The sequence below is a fragment of the Sphaeramia orbicularis genome, chromosome 5, assembly GCF_902148855.1.
Source record: "Sphaeramia orbicularis chromosome 5, fSphaOr1.1, whole genome shotgun sequence".
NCBI classification, from domain to species: Eukaryota; Metazoa; Chordata; class Actinopteri; order Kurtiformes; family Apogonidae; genus Sphaeramia; species Sphaeramia orbicularis.
In genome coordinates this window covers 18,114,601-18,131,317 of record NC_043961.1, presented here as the reverse complement: position 1 = coordinate 18,131,317, position 16,717 = coordinate 18,114,601, and the positions used below count along the sequence as shown (strand labels likewise).

The 16,717-nt window shown below is 41.6% G+C and overlaps 1 protein-coding gene across 1 annotated transcript; it reads right to left on the bottom strand.

Moving 5' to 3' along the window:
• Nucleotides 1–10,346: 10,346 nt before the first annotated feature.
• On the bottom strand, nucleotides 10,347–15,640 carry fezf2 (FEZ family zinc finger 2). The gene is made up of 4 exons (XM_030133647.1): nucleotides 14,406–15,640; nucleotides 13,795–13,929; nucleotides 13,586–13,718; nucleotides 10,347–11,380 (listed from the first exon to the last, which is right to left on the bottom strand). Exons 1-4 carry the CDS (start codon nucleotides 15,255–15,257, stop codon nucleotides 11,130–11,132), a joined length of 1,371 nt encoding a protein of 456 aa, XP_029989507.1. The 5' UTR covers nucleotides 15,258–15,640; the 3' UTR covers nucleotides 10,347–11,129.
• Between the last annotated feature and the right edge of the window lie 1,077 nt (nucleotides 15,641–16,717).

Sequence of the window (16,717 nt, the reverse complement as noted above, 5' to 3'; positions counted from 1 at the left end):
ATGTTTACACTCCGAAGCTTTGGCCCAGATCCATGTTCACATTTTCAGTTCAGTCCTGACGACGAGATCTGTAATTAACCCATTAAGACGCAGAGCTACTTTTGTTTTAGTTCCCAGATTAAATTTTCTCTCTATTTAACCTTTCTTGGGTGATTTATATCCATTTACTATAATATTATTCTCTGTATTTTGCGGTTTTCACAGTGAATCATGTATTTCTGTATATTTAATTTAACTGTTCATGAAAACTCAGAGTAAATTCAAAGTTTGTTGTATCAAAACAGAAAACTGAAGAAAAAGTGACTTTTTCATCAAAGATATCAACTGAACATAAAAAGAGTCTCCGATTTCTGTCATTGATCAAATTACATGGGTTTATTATTTTTTCTACATTTTTTGTTCAGTTTGTGGCTTATTTTGCTCTTGAGCCTTCTTATTCTCTTGGTTTATTATTCATTTTTGTTCATCTTATTGATCTCTTTGGCTGTTTTTGTTCATCTTGTTGCTTATATTTTGCTGTTTTACTTTATTTTAGTAAATGTTTTGCTTATTTTTTCCCACATTATTATTTTGTAGGGTTTTTTTTTTTTTATTAATTTTGGTTAATTTATTTATTAATATATATAAAACCTAGTGTCTCCATCCATTGTCATTCATCCAACTCCATGGGTTTTACTGGTGAATCAGTATTGTAGAAGATGACAGTGTTTCCACGGTAACTACGGAGCCTCTGAGCATCCAAATGGACCATATCTGATGATCATGAAAAGATGACAAACTGCCTTTTACATCACGCATTTACATGGATTGATAGGATTAGTGGATCAACAGGGATCAAACAGTTTAGATCGGTAGATAGTTTTGATTGCTGGTCGATATATGGGTTAACCAATCAGTCAAATATGAGTCAGATTCGATCCATATCTGTTGAAGAAACAGGTTTGGATCATATGTTTCGTGTTACTATGACATTGTTCTTGTGTCTGTTTTCAACCTTGAGGAAAAATGGGAGTTAGGGTTAATATTCTGGAAATAGTTATTGATTTATATCAATCTGGAAGTGAATTAATGAGCGATTAGTAAGATGCCGTTCATACACACCAGATAAATGTGAAAGAGTTAAAGCAGGGATGAACCGATACCAACATCAGTGTTACTTCCTGTTTCCTTATTCAGTTTTTTGTTTTTTATCCGATTAAATTCAATTAAATCTACTGATCTAAAATGTTCAATAAATGTGATATAACCACTGTGAAACAACCAAAAAAATATTTATTATTTCTATAATTTCATAGCTGACGTTTCAGTCTCTTCTACCTTCAGTGTTTTACAGTTTACTTGAGTGGAGCCAGGTTTATTAAAGGATAAATACAAAGATTAAATACCTGTTGATCCACTGAACCTATCAGTACATTTAAATAATAATTAGTGTCAAATGTCAGTTTGTTGGAATTGTAATCTGTGTGCTTTGTGTTTCCACTTCAAAAATATGTGAAATGTCTTCATAACAATGTGAGTCTCCACCTCCGGTCCAGTAGGTGGCGGTAAAAAGAAGTTTAAGGCCAAACAAGTGCGATGATGCCATAAACTGCGACTGACATAACACGCCAGGATGGACGACCCTGCTGGTGTTCTTTTGTTCTTTGTGTTTTACAACATTGCAAATAAAACCATGTGATCTGCAGATGCCACTGGATTAAATATGGAGAGTGAACGGAAGTATGCAGCACTTACAGTGTGTTTCACCAATCAGCATTCGTCAGCACAAAGCCCCACCCCTCAAGAATTCTGGGTAATCTGAAAAGTCCCACCATCCTGCAGGAACTAATATTTTGATGAAATCTGGACAAAAAAGATGAAAGTGCATCCTTAGTACAATCCTTCTTTACTCTAATGAATAAATACCGAGATGGATGTAGATAGTGGAGCAGTAGGGTCACATCTGACTGAATCTGACCCCAGATCAGAATCTACAGCTGTCGATCACATATTTAACCCCAGACTGTCTGAAAATGTCTACTGAAACCTCCACAGACGGCAGTATATTTATTTATTTAACCTTTATTTGACCAGGAACCAGTTCTTCTGACCAATGATAATCTGAGGTATGTCTTGTGTTATTCATCTCCTTAATTTAAGACCTACATCATCTACTGATTTAAAATGTTCAATAAGTGTAACATAACTGCTGTGAACAAAAAATAATCAACTACTTCTGTGATTTCATAGCCTGAATTTCAGTCTCTTCTACCTTCAGTGTTTTTCAGTTTACTTAAGTGGTGTCAGGTTTATTAACCCTTTAACCCCTATCATGTCTGTGGTTAGCGTTCTGAACGTATGATTTATTTTGAATATTCAAAAAAATTCAACCGTTTGCTCAAGAGGAAAACTTTCAAGACACATTGAGAGAACAGACTTCTTTAACAGTTTCCTTGTGTTTTTTTGTTTTTACTGTTGTTTCCAGTGTTGTGATGATTTTCCTTTATTTTTTTTTACTTTGCTATTGCCAGACTTTCACCCTTGTAACTGCTTTTTGGAGTTCAACCAGGTGTCAAAAAGCAGCATTCATTTATATATATTAAAAAAAAGCAGCCCAAAACACAAACTACTGGGCCCAAATTCAAGCTATTTAGTAAAAAACTGTCAAACTTTGTCTTATTTTCCTTCAGACAGCCTTGAATTACTCAACGTTCACAACAGTTTTGTGGAAGTTCTAACTGCGGTAGGTGTGAATTTGTCGGTACTTCTGTAAAGATGTGTGAAATGCTCTCCTCAGTCCACACTGTTAGGAGAATCCTCAGACCTGGTTTGGTCTGAAGAGGCCGAGGTTCCCCTCAGCTCCTCGCCCTAGAGTGTTCTGATAGATGGAGGTCAGGGAGTGAAGAGTGACAACAGATCTGCGCTGAGAGCTCCTTCCCTGCTCCATTCCCATCAGCCCATGCAGCCCTTTCCCCTCCCAGCCACAAAGCTCCTTCCCTGGGCCGCCATGCCCTTGACATGCCAAGGCGGGCGGGATGCAGGAACATCCCAGGGACAAGCGGCTCGTTCTGTCTTTAAGACGTTCTGATGGGGTTTTGGTGGAGAAAGGCTCAGGGTTGACTTTGTAAAAGAATCTAAATGAGGTGCGAGTGAATGCGGCGGCTGTTCCATTTTAATCGCTGTGTTCGGCGTCTTCGTCTTGAGTGCCTCATTTCCATGCATCACACACCAGATTCCTCGGCGCTCCACATAATCGCCGATGGTTTCCAGCCAGAGCGGGGGTCGGACGGTGGCTGACGGTGTTTTCTGCAGCGTACATGGACTGCGCGCTTGGTGTTGATCAGAAATGCAACATGATTTCATTCCTGTGTTTTCAACAGAACATGTGAACGTCTCCAGGGCCTATTGTAGTCGATCTGAGCTCCGTCCTTTCAGTCGCTTCTCATTTAAAGCAGGAATAGAGCCAAAGAGTGAAGAGAAGCCACTGCTCATTAACCCCTCAGTACTTTACAATGAGTCCTGCAGGCTCATTGTGCCAAAGGGCCAGTGCTTCCCTAACGAGGCCTGGGGGGGGGTTGGGGGGGGGGGCAGGGGTGTCGGACCGGCCTCTAAGAATCACAAGCTCAATATTTGCTTTTGAGTGGCAACAACTCACTACACTCAGACTCACCGAGAAAAGGAAAGGAATACGTTTGGAAAACACATCGAAGCCTATTCTTCGATGGAACATAGAGTTTGTGCTGAGAGTTGGTCGTTTTCTGCCGTTATGACTCTTATTTCTACGCTAACAGTAGATGTAGAGAAGCAGAGGACTAACAAGAAAGACGAAAACTGAGGAAGTGATTGAAAAAGTTACTACATCAGTCATTCCTAAATATTTGGAGGTCATGAATGTTTCTCCAGAACCAAACTTTACAAAAATCCATCCTGAATCTTCTGTAAATATCTGCATTTTCACTGTTTCATCATCAAATCAGTGAAGTAACATCCAAACGTCAACCACAGAAACAGGTGATTCTAATGTTGACGAGTAATGTTTCCTACACGTGGATCAATGACCAACACAAACTAAAACATAAAACACATCTTTTTCTTCCATCGTTTTCATCTTCAGTCTTTAACGTTGTTTAGTCCAGCAGCTTATGTTGGTTCATCTGGTCACGTCTTTTATGTTTTTACCTCATTTCATCTCTTACGTAGTTTGGATCTAGTTGTGTCTTCTGTGGTTTCACATGGTGGTTGACATCCCGAATTCAGAAAATCAGTGATATTGTGTGGTTAAAGGTTCCGGTCAGGTTTAATAGCTCCGGTCTAATTTAATGGTTACATTTTGGTTTAATGGTTCCGGTCTGGTTAAATGGTTCCGGTCTGGTTCAACAGTTCCAGTCATTTTTAACAGTTATGGTCTGGTTCAACGGTTCTGGGCATGTTTAATAGTTACAGTCTATTTTAATGGTTCCGGTCTGGTTTAATGGGTCTGTTCTGGTTTGACAGTTCCAGTCTTGTTTAACAGTTCGAGTTGGGTTTAACAGTTCTGGTCTACTTTAACGGTTTTGATCTGGTTTAAGGTTCTGGTTTGGTTTAATGCTTCCGGTCTACTTTAATGGTTCCAGTCTGGTTTAACGGTTCCGGTCTGGTTTAATGGTTCTGTTCTGGTTTAAGGTTCCGGTTTGGTTTGGTTTAACGGTTCCGGTCTACTTTAATGGCTCCAGTCTGGTTTAACAGTTCCGGCCTGGTTTAATGGTTCTGTTCTGGTTTAAGGTTCCGGTTTGGTTTGGTTTAACGGTTCCGGTCTACTTTAATGGTTCCAGTCTGGTTTAACAGTTCCGGCCTGGTTTAATGGTTCTGTTCTGGTTTAAGGTTCCGGTTTGGTTTGGTTTAACGGTTCCGGTCTACTTTAATGGCTCCAGTCTGGTTTAACAGTTCCGGCCTGGTTTAATGGTTCTGTTCTGGTTTAAGGTTCTGGTTTGGTTTAACGGTTCCGGTCTACTTTAATGGTTCCAGTCTAGTTTAACAGTTCCAGTCTGGAATAATGGTTCTGTTCTGGTTTAAGGTTCCAGTCGGGTTTTCCGGTTCTGGTCTGCTTTAACAGTTCCAGTCTGGTATAATGGTTCTGTTCTGGTTTAAGGTTCCAGTCTGGTTTTCCAGTTCTGGTCTACTTGAACAGTTCCATTCTGGTTTAACAGTTCTGGTCTGGTTTTCCGGTTCTGGTCTGGTTCAATGGTTCCGGTCCTCTCTGCAGGTGTGTACTCTTTACATTTATGGATTTTCATGCTGATGCTTCAACAGTTTTACACCAAACTCAGACTTTATTCTCTTGTATAATTATCTATAAACAGTCAGACATCACATGAGTAAATACTGGAGTCATTCATGGGTGTAATTACGTGCTGGGGTTTCATGTCGTCATGCCTGTTGGGTTTCAGTTACTTGTTGACAAAGAACTGACCCTGAATGTTTCAGTGGAGTTTCTTTAACTTTTATTGAATTTCTCTCCTGTGAAATTTGGTTAATGTGTTTTTTGTGTCCATTGTTCCAACAGAAGTCCTCATTGTTTGGATCCTGTGTTTGTGTCCAACCTGTAGTAGGTGATGCTCTCAGATGTTGTGGGAACCTCCATCACCCCCAAACCCCCCCCCCCCCTCTCTCTCCATCTTCATCTAAACACTGAGAGCTGCTAACGCGGGGACGCTTTAATTGGAATTTCATGTGGGCTAAACTGAGGGGAAACTGATGTAAGTTAACATTTGGTAGACTTAATTGGTCCTTTTCACTGGCAGCTCCTCGACGGGTCCTTGTGATGCTTCCCGCTAATCTCCATTTACCATCAATTCAGCATCCGCACAAAACCTCCGCTTTTCTTCTCTTCCTGTCTCAGACCTGCTCCTTTGTCGCCCGTAAATTGCCTGAATCCCCGGTGAGGGGGCCGGGGGGGGGGGTGAGGGTTTAGGGGTGGAGAGTGTGTGTGTGTGTGTGTGTGTGTTGGGGGGGGGGGGGGGGGGCAGAGAAAGAGATGTCCTCATGTTGGTGACAGCTGATTACCGCGCGCGCCCCCGCCCCTCACTCTAATCCCCTCCGCCGTGAACGCGCCTTCGTTAAAGCCCCCGCTCGTCAATTAACGTGTTTGTGGATGTGGAGGCCGTTGCTCAGATGCTGCAGAGCTGGAGAAAAGGCCAACATCTGACCAACAGCCACAGCCACTGGTGTCCGGGCCATCTGAGGGTTCTGTCTGGGTTTGGTCCCATCCATAAACTGAGCCTGTCAGCCTGTTGAACCCAAAATATGGATTGGACTTCCTTTGTCTCTGCGCACTTTGATTACATTTACATTAGATGGAACTTTATTACCCTACCCCCAAAGGGGAGGCAAGGGCTATTGTTATTAGGTACAGTTTTGTTTGTTTGTTAACACTAGCAGCAAAACTATTGTTTGAAGAATACCAAATTGGGTTTATAGATTGCCAGTGACCAGTGATCTGATTACATTTTGGGAAAAGTAGGTCCAAGTTCCAATTTTTTTTTAAATAAATTTTTGAAGTATTTTTCTCCCCATTTATTTACAATGGGTGATATTTTAAATGTCTGTAGCACCAAAAGTATTGGTTGAATTCATACCAAATTGAGTTTATAGATTGCCAGTGACCCTGAAGCGATCTAATTACATTTTGGGAAAGGCAGGTCAAAGTTCCAGATTTTTATAATTTGTTTTTAAATGTGTGTGTTTCGTGTGTGTCCCGTCCCCCCGTTCCCACCCACCCCCCCACCCCCCATCTACTTAAAATGGGATAATTTACATATGTCTATAAAAACATCAGTTCAGTTTCAATTTACTTTAAACTAGACACATATATAGAGGGAACTGCTGACATCAGCACATGCATAGACATGATGACATCAACCGAATCGATGCCAAAATAAGCTACAAAACTTTGGAGGGGTGGGGTTTGTTGTGCCTGGCACCACTGGTTAAATTATTTTTATGTTTAAATTAGGTTCCAGTAGCAGCACAACAGGGTATGTACACATATACACAAATAAAATGGTAACCATATCTATAAGCACAGTCGTGAAAAACAGGCAACTGCACATTAGAAATAGTACAAATAAATAATAAAAGTAGTCGTAGTAATAATGATAATAAGAAGTGGTACCAGGCACAACAAACCCTGCCCCTCACATGTATTTCGCCCATTATAAGTAAATGGGAAGATTTAAAAAAATAAAAAAATAAATCATAAAAATTTTAACTTTGACCTGCCTTACAAAAACTTTAATAACATCTATTTTGTGTCACTGACAATCTATAAACCCAATTTGGTATGAATTGAACCAGCACTTTTGCTGCTAAAGTGTTTACAAACAAAGAAATAAACCAAACCAAAAACAATACCCCTTTCCTCTCCTTTGGGGGCTGGGGTATTAACAATAGCTAGCACATTGACCCGTGGGGATCCACAGGTTCTAGATGTGGTAGTTTTTATGCCAGTGGTTCTCAACCGTTTTTGGCTCATGACCCCATTTTAACTTCACAAATTTATGGCAACCCCAGATATTCAAAATGGAGACTTTTTTTTTTTTTTTTTGCTAAAATTAGTTTGATTTTGATCATGCAATAGTTGGCTATACTATGTTGCAAATAAATGTTAATTTTGGTTGACATTTAGTCTATATATTATTATGGACAGAGGCCAAAAAGCCAGGTGTAGATTACTGCACAAAGTGAGAATTTGATTTTCCTCGGTCAGGATATGTACAGTCAGTCCAGCTTAGATTTACAAGGCTGACAATTAATTCTGAACAAACAATAACTCAAACTATGAATTATGAAAGAGCTGCAGCATCTGAAACCGACCACAATGAACATTTGAAAGATAAACAGAACCACAGTGCTTCAGTTTCAGCTTCAGAGTTTGTCATGTCTTTTATGGATTGTGATTGTCTCTGTCAACTCACCATATATTTTTTATTAGTAAGTTTTAATTTTTATTTTTATCAATTACTAGAAATTTCAGGCGACCCCACATGAGGTCCTGACCCCCAGGCTGAAGAACACAGTTTTCCGCTGTTGCGTATTTGTGCATGCAGTACCACATTTGTCCAGCAGTCGCCACCAAAGCACTCTGGCCATAGCGATATGATTGTAAGGCTATTGTATGACAAAATTATTAATATCTCCCAAAATATTGGTCCTATCAACTTGTCATTTTTGCTAGTCTATTCCTTGACCAAAAATACATGAGTATGTCAAATTGCAGCAGTCAACTCTTTCTGGAATATGTGTGAGTCCTGAGACTCACACACACACGCAGAGGCCTTGACTTTTATAATATAGATGAATAAATACGTTTACGACTTCAGCAGTTGTAGCCTTTTGCATTGTCGACCCAAATTTTACAGTCATGTCCAGAGGTTAAATGCTGTATTTTGTGGTTAAAAGCCTTGTCTTGTCCTGTCTGTCCCTAGTGATTCATCACCATTTAGGCCTATTCTAATATTATCCTCTGTATTTTGCTTTTTTTTTTCTGTGAAAATCAAGTATTATTCTATATTTAATTCACTAATAATCATGTACTTTACTTATCAAGCTGATATTAAAGTTGAGGGTTATTAGATCAAAAACAGCAGAAGCTGAAGAAAAAGTGTCTTTTTCAGTCCAATCTCTCCTTAACTGAACATAAACCCAGTGTATCCATCCACTGGCATTGATCCAACTCCAGGGGTTTTACTGGTGAATCAGTGTTGTAGAAGATGACAGTGTTTCCACATTCACTATAGCCTCTGAGCGTCCAAATGGGTCATATCTGATGGCCATGAAAAGATGAATAACATAATATTAATATAATGAAAATGACAGATAGTTTAATCCAGTTTTTTCAGTCTGTCAGTGTCAGTAGAGGTTGGAACCAGTGGTGTACCTCAGGGGTCTGAACTGGGTTTTCTGACTTTGTGGCTCAAAAGAGAATGATCACTACTGGATGTACTCAGATTTATTTGATGTTCACTTCTGATTCATTTATTTATTCAACACTTTCAATACTCTGGTTTTAGAGGTGTATCTCAGTAAGACGTGATGTTTGGATCACGGATGGTATCAGACTGATGGTCTTTCTCCTGTTCCATCATCCCTTTAACCCTGTATGCGGTGGGGGTCTGGTACGGTCCTGGTCCCTAACATGTTCAGGTCTTTTAACTGGAGCTCCAGAACCGCGGCCCACACTCCCTCAGGTTGCTCCATTAAAGTTGATAAGTCGGTGCGTTTTCCTCCGTGCGTGCATGCGCGTCTGCTCTGGTTCGTCTGGTGCGCCCGGCCCCGCCAGGCTGCGCTCCGCGTCGGCCTGGGCCGGAGGGGCTCGGCGCTAATTGGCTGTTAATAGAAAGAGCGCCATTTGGGAGCACGGATCTGCCGCTGCTGTGAATGTGCGCAGGGATAATATTGTTCCAGGAGCCGTGCGGAGAATAACTGGAGCTCCATTAACGGCGGAGGCCCAGATGAGGAGCTGCGGCCTGAGTGCTCCATTATCTCCTGTTCTGATGAGCGGCTCCGGATGCGAGCAGACCCCCCCCTCCGGCAGCACCGCCGCCCCCCGAGGCCGGTTAGCTGCTTAATGTAATTCTCTTTCAAGGGCCCATGTTATCTCTGATCATTTGCGCATTTACGCAGAGTCAAGTGTAAATGTTGGATTATTAAGATCGTGTCTGTCAATAAATGGTGAAGCAGAGTGGCTGCCCCCCCCCCCCCCCCTTCACACTCCCAAATCTAAAAAAAAAAATAATAACAGACACCACCACCCCCACCTCGCCCAAGTGAAAAAAAAAAAAAAAAAACCCAACCCAGATACAACAATGACCCACATGCGCAGAAACACCTTGATCATCTGAGGCCTTTAAGGTCAAACCAGTTCATATCAGTGATCAATACACTACAGACTGATCAGAAACCAATTAAAGGTCCAGCACCAGAACACCAGACCCACATACAGGTCACTAAAATAAAAACATGACAACAAATGAAACCACATCTGCTGAGTTTGTCTAAAACGCTCTGGTTTCTATTATAAATGGTTTTTTTTATGTCCAGGATTTCTGTATAAAATGTGTTTAATATCATTTATCTATTGTCTTCTTTGACCTGTTAGTGAATGCATTATGTAAAAAGACAGATTTTTAAAAATATATATTTTTACCTAGAAATTAATCTGTACTTCATTTAAAATCCTGTTTTTGCCCATTCTTCCTTTAAATTTTTCTGTATTCGTTTCTATCATTTATTCTTTTCTTTACATTTGTTTTGTTTTTTTTTTTCATTATCAGCAGATGTTTTCTTTTCTAATCTCCGTCATGTTTTCTCAGAAACATAATCAGACCAAACATGATCAAACTGATTTTATTTTGAAATTCCTTCAAAAAATGGAAACTTGTGTCTCAAACATTCATTTTCCTTATAAGTTATAACTTATTTATTCACATTAACGTTTTCATCTGTGAAATACACAACATGGAGAAGTTCATTAAATAACACTTTGTATTTCATATCCTATTATTTACACAGTCTGTCTCAAGAGGAACCGGAAGAAGTTCTACAGAATCTGGTCCTGGGTTGGACCAGGACCGGTCTGAGCTCTGAGTCTCTGCAGGATGTCCTGAAGGGGGTCGGTTCAAGTCTGTCCTTGAGTCTGGGTCCAATGAAGGACCTACTCCAGTCTAGGTCCAGCTGTCTGAGGTGCATGTCCTTGGGTCTGCAGGTCTCTGAGGTGCATGTCTTCAGGTCTGCAGGTCTCTGAGGTCCAGGTCCTCAGGTCTGCAGGTCTCCAAGGTCCAGGTCCTCAGGTCTGCAGGTCTTTGAGGTCCAGGTTCTCGAGTCTGCAGGTCTCTGAGGTCCAGGTTTTCGGGTCTAAAGGTTTCTGATGTCCAGGTTCTTGGGTCTGCAGGTCTCTGAGGTCCAGGTCCTCAGGTCTGCAGGTCTTTTAGGTCCAGGTCCTCGGGTCTAAAGGTCTCTGATGTCCAGGTTCTTGGGTCTGCAGGTCTCTGAGGTCTAGGTCCTCAAATCTGCAGGTCTCTGTAGGTCTCTGAGATCCAGGTCTTCAGCTCTGCAGGTCTCTGGTGGTCTCTGCAGGTCTTGGCGGTCTCTGCAGGTCCAGACGGTCCAGGTCTTCAGCTCTGGTGGTCTCTGGTGGTCTCTGTGGTGGCGCTGAAGCCATTGTCGTGCAGTTTGCGTATGTGTTTCTTCAGGTCGAAGTTGCGGCAGAAGCCTTTCCCACAGGTGTTACAGGTGAAGGGCTTCTTGTCGTTGTGCGTGTGCATGTGGAAGGTCAGGTTATAAACCTGGTGGAACGCCTTATTACAGATGGAACACTTGTACTGCTTCTCTCCGCTGTGCGTCAGCTTGTGGTTCTTGTAGTTTCCTGAAAAAAACAAAACAGAAACATCCGGAACAGTTGAACATGGTTTAATTCAATATGGGTCCTAATTGATTATTTCTTTGATTAATCAATTGTTTTAGAAACAGAGGAGATTCTTTCTTGGTCTGAGCTTCATCTCATAATAACAACAAGTGAAGAAAACCGGAGAAGATTCACATTTAAGAGGATAAAAAAAAATCCTCAAATTAAGATAAAAATTTAATAATTGACGACTAATCGATTAATTGCTGCAGTTCTAGATGAAATCTGATATAATCCTAATTTTCACTATTAATTCATTTTAAAATTTTGTCTTTGGTTTTAAAATGTCAGATTATATATATATATATATATATGTGTGTGTGTGTGTGTGTGTGTGTGTATATATATATATATATATATATATATATATATATATATATATATATATGACAAAACATGAGATCAGTTTTTTCTGAGATGAAACTATAAAATATTCAAGAAACTGGAACTTTTTTAGACTCCATGTGATTAATTGATTATGACAATAATTAAATGGATTTTTTTTCTGCTGCTCTGCATCTGATCAGAGCTGAAATTATTTTCATCATTAATTAATTAATTAATAAATAAAACATTTGAAAAGGATGAAAAAAACAAAGTATGTAAAACAATAAATTATCATAATTATTTAACTGATAAATAGAATAATTCAGTTATTAAGATTCACTAAAACATGAACATTTGTCCAATTTTCAGACCAAAAAAGGTATGTTTTCCCCATTTTGAATGTAGTGGGGTTGTTTTTTTTTTGTTTTGTTTGTTTGTTTTTGTTTTTTTATTAATCTGTTCGTTGTTCAAACAGTAAAACCAGACAAACAGAAGCTGAATTCCTCCTGAAACTGGACTGAATTAAAGCTGAACTTTAACGCGTTAAATGCATTAAAATAATGTTCAAAGTCCATTAAACGTCTGTTGTTATTTCGCGGGTGTTCGCAGGTTTTGACCGCAGTCTGTGGATCTACGGAGGCCTCTTCCTCCTCTTCCTCCTCCTCTTCCTCCGTGACCAGTCTTCATTAATCAGCCTTTTATGAGTCGGAGTCAAGAAGTTGTCAAACTCTGTCAGAATCAAGTCCAACAAAAAAGGAGGAGAAATAAAAGCCTTCGGGTTCGTCCGGGGCGGTCCGGGGTCCGGGGTCTGGAACAGCTGACCCAGAGCAAATTCAGCCCGACTCCGACCAGAATTAGTCCGAGAGGTGTCACGTCCTATTTCCACTGCGCGCCTCACGCTCCTCGGTGGCCCAGCAATTATCCCCGTCCGATACGAGGATGAGGAGGATGAAGATGAGTATGAAGATGAGGATGAGGATGAGGAGGAGCCGCAGCATATGGCGCAGATGAACCGCGGTCCCTTCAGCAGCTGCGGATTCCTTCACAGCGACCGCGCGTCTCCGTGCGTCTGGACGCAGCTCTAGAGGAATCCACGGATGAGTGAAGGCCCGGACCATCTTCATCATCATCATCCTCATCTGTTCATATCCAGACCCAGATCAACAGAGAAACCACTCCGACCGGAGCCTCGGCCCAGTTCGGACCCAGCGTTTCTGCGCAAAGTCTCCCATTTTAGCGCAGATGTTTGAACGCACGCGGTGACGGCGAAGGAAAAGCGGAATTTAAATGTTCAAATTCAGTCACAAACACAAACAATCTGTTTATAGTTGTTTAAAAAAAGAAAAGAAAAAGTGACATTTAATCTGTTCCAGTTCAGTAAATTCAGTCATTTTCAATATAAATGAATCATTAATATTAATTATTTTTTTCATGCCATTAATCTATGTTATTGGAAAAATGACATTTTTGTTGTCATTAATTTAATTTAATTTCAGGTGATTTTTATTCCTCATTTACACAAGAATAAACCAAGTATGGACTTTTCTCTAGTTTCATTGATGAATAATATATAATAATAATATTAATAACCGAGCTGTAAAAGGCCTGATGTTAAAAAAAATAAAGTTAATTAAATTATCACATAAAATAATAAATGAGGATCAGGTGAATTAATGAAACTTTAGGATGAAAAGACATTTTAATAGTAAATATGAAGGTCGGAATTACACCTCCCGTGGGTCGTGGGTTATTCTGTTTTTCTTGACAGTTTTTCATGTGAACTCATTAAATCTCTATCTGAGACCAGACCCAGATCCGGACCCTGGAGGTAGTTCTTACCTTTCTGGTGGAATCCTTTCCCGCAAAACTCGCAGACGAACGGCTTGTATCCTGCGTGGATCCGGACGTGCGTGTTGAGCGTGGAGCTTCTGTTGAACGCCTTCCCGCACTGGTTGCATTTATGAGGCTTTTCCTGAATCAACGAAGAAGAAAAATGAGTGGAAGTTTTCCGGATGAACCGGACTGGGGTCCATGGATGCGCGTCTCACCTGCGTGTGGATGATCTTGTGTCTGCACAGTGTACTGGCCTGGCGGAAGCCTTTCCCGCACACTTTACACACGAAGGGCCGCGCGCCCGTGTGCACCGGCATGTGTCTGGTCAGGTTATAATGAGCGTTAAAAACCTGCGGAGGGAACGGACACAAACACACCAACACACACAGAGGATTAAACAGACATTGAGTCTCAGCATCTGGATTCATCTGAACATTTATTTAAACATTTGTTTGAATAAAAAATACTCAGAAAATCCACGTCTTTTTTATTTTTGCGCATTAATGTTTTCTTTTCCCAAACTGCTGCCAAAGTCTATTATTTCAACCTGAGTGAAATAAATAAAAAATACTTAATTTTTCTACTTAAATAGAATAAATCTCCGGGTCTGTGGATTCAGTAGAAGTGGATTTATTTATTGAACATGTGCGTAAAACGTGTCCGTGTTTTTCTAAGTTTTAGTCTCAGATTCTCTTCAGGTTTTCGATCTGTAAAACTTTCTGAACCTGCTCTGAGTCATTTTTTCATTGAAAATATTTTTCATTCGTTTTTTTTTTTTCTTTTTAATTTTTTCTTTTTCTTTTTTTTTTTTTTTTTTTTTTTTTACCTTTCCACACACTTCACACGTAAAGTTTTTGGGTTTTCCGTCCGCACCTCCGCCGCCTCCTCCGCCGCCGCTCATCTTTCCGTGCGCTTTGACGCTGCTCTTCTCTGCGCTCAGGCCGTGGTTCTCCTTCACTATCTGGTCCAACTGACCCGGCAGATGTTCCTTGTGCGGGTACTGGGGTGTGGGCAGCTTGTCGGCGGCGGCGGCGGCCCCCACCACCACCCCGGCAGCGGCGGCGGCGGCGGCGGCCAGCTTGGCGTTCTCCAGCAGCAGCAGTCTGTGGTGCGCCGCCGACAGGGAGGCCTGCGTCTGCGCGCTGGACGAGAACCAGTGTCCGGCGGCCAGCTGCAGCGAGTCCGAGTGCTGGTAGGCCGAGTCCAGGTAGTTCAGGTAGTACAAGGACCCGCCGCCGCCGCCACCGCCGTTGCCCGGCACCGACACGGCCTGGTGGATGACCTGCGGTTTGACCACCCCGCCCCGGCCCCCGGAGGTCAGCAGCGGCTGCTTCAGGAGGCCCGGCTCCGCTTTACCTCCACCGCACACACCGCAGCTCCCTTTGGCGCACGGCGCGGCTGCGGACCCGCAAAAAGTGCCCCTGAAACTGGCTCTCCACAACTCCGAGTAGTTCATGAGCGCCTTGGCCTGGAAGTCGTAGCTGAAGGGCTGCAGTGGGATCATGCAGGGGATCGGGGCGCACAGTCCCAGCAGCTTCTTGCCCTCTTCGGTCCCTTTGGGCTCCGAGCTCTTGGACATGATCCGGTCTATGGAGAAGGCCAGGGTCTTGGGCGCCGCGGCGGACGGCCCCGTCCTTCCGCAGGACATGACGGTCTCCAGGGAGGCGGAGGTGGCCATGGTGCGGCGGTCCGGTGCAGGTGCGGGTGCGGGTGCGTGTGCAGGTGGACTGGATGTGAGCAGCTCCGGTGTGAGTCCGAGCCGCTCCGTCAGCTCCCGGCCCCCGCGCCTCCTTTCAGTGTGCGGAGCTTCCAGCGGAACAGACAGGAGGACACATCAGTTTAATAAGCACCTTACTGTCACAGTGTCACGCATTTGCATTCGAATGGCCGCGCCCCCCCCCACAACAAAAGCATCCAGGGGTGATGGATTAATGCTCATTAACTAGTGCACACAGAATTACCAGGACATTACAGAGCCGAGAGGAGGAGAAGGAGAAGGAGGAGAAGGAGGAGAGGAGTGACAGACGCAGGAGTTCACAGGAGGAAGTTGTGTGGGTGCAGTTGGAGTTTTACCTCTTTAATGGTCAGAGGGTGGAGGAGGCACCGAGTCACGTGGTGCAGAGCCCGCCCCTCCGCGCGCCGGAGTGGGTGGGTGGATGGATGGATGGATGGATGGATGGATGGATGGATGGATGGATGATGGATGGATGGAGTTGAACTTTTAGACTCAGTATAAACTGTTCATTCTATTACGTGTTGAAATAAACATACATTCAATAAACTCCTGGTTCAGGTTAAAATTTATGTCGTTTTCATCTTTTTTTTTTTTTTTTTTTTTTTTTTTTTTTTACGTCTTTAACACATTGTTTTTCTCTGCATCCTTTTAGTCTGTTAAATTTTATATTCTTATATCTTGTTACAAATTTTCAACACCTTTTACGTCATTTTCATTTTCCTTCATTTTCTGATGCTTTTATGTTTTAACGTCTTTAACATAATTTCTGTATTTTTCATCTTTTTTCCTTTCCCGTTTTTAAGTCTTCTTTTTACATCTTACTATGACTTTTCTGTTACATCTTTTGTATCATTTTCATCTCTTTATTCCTTTTAATTTTCCTCATTTGTTATCAAAACTTTTCTATCTTGTTTCATCTTTTGCATCATGTTCTTTTTACACTATTTCCATCTGATTCCATTTCCTTCTGTTGTTCATTAATGTAAATGTTAAATATTGTGATGATGCAAAATAAAATCATCAGAATTTTATTTCACCTCAGACTCATTAAAACTAAAACTTGCTTTAAAAAATATTGTATGAATTATATTCTATAAAAATGATGTTCTAAAAATAATAATATCATCAATGATCACATGTACATATTTGTGTTATAAATCTGTGTAAAAGGAATAATAAACTGAAGAGAAATCCAACATGGAAACACTGAGGTGGGTTTTGGTTCTGGTTTGGGTTTCTGGTTTTGGGTTCTGGTTTTGGTCCTGGTTTTGGTTTCTGATTTTGGTTTCTGGTTCTGGTCTTGGTTTTGTTTTCTGGTTCTGGCTCTGATTCTGGTCCTGGTTTTGCTTTCTGGTTCTGGTCTCTGGTTTTGATCCTGGTTCTGGCTCGGGTTTTGGTCCTGG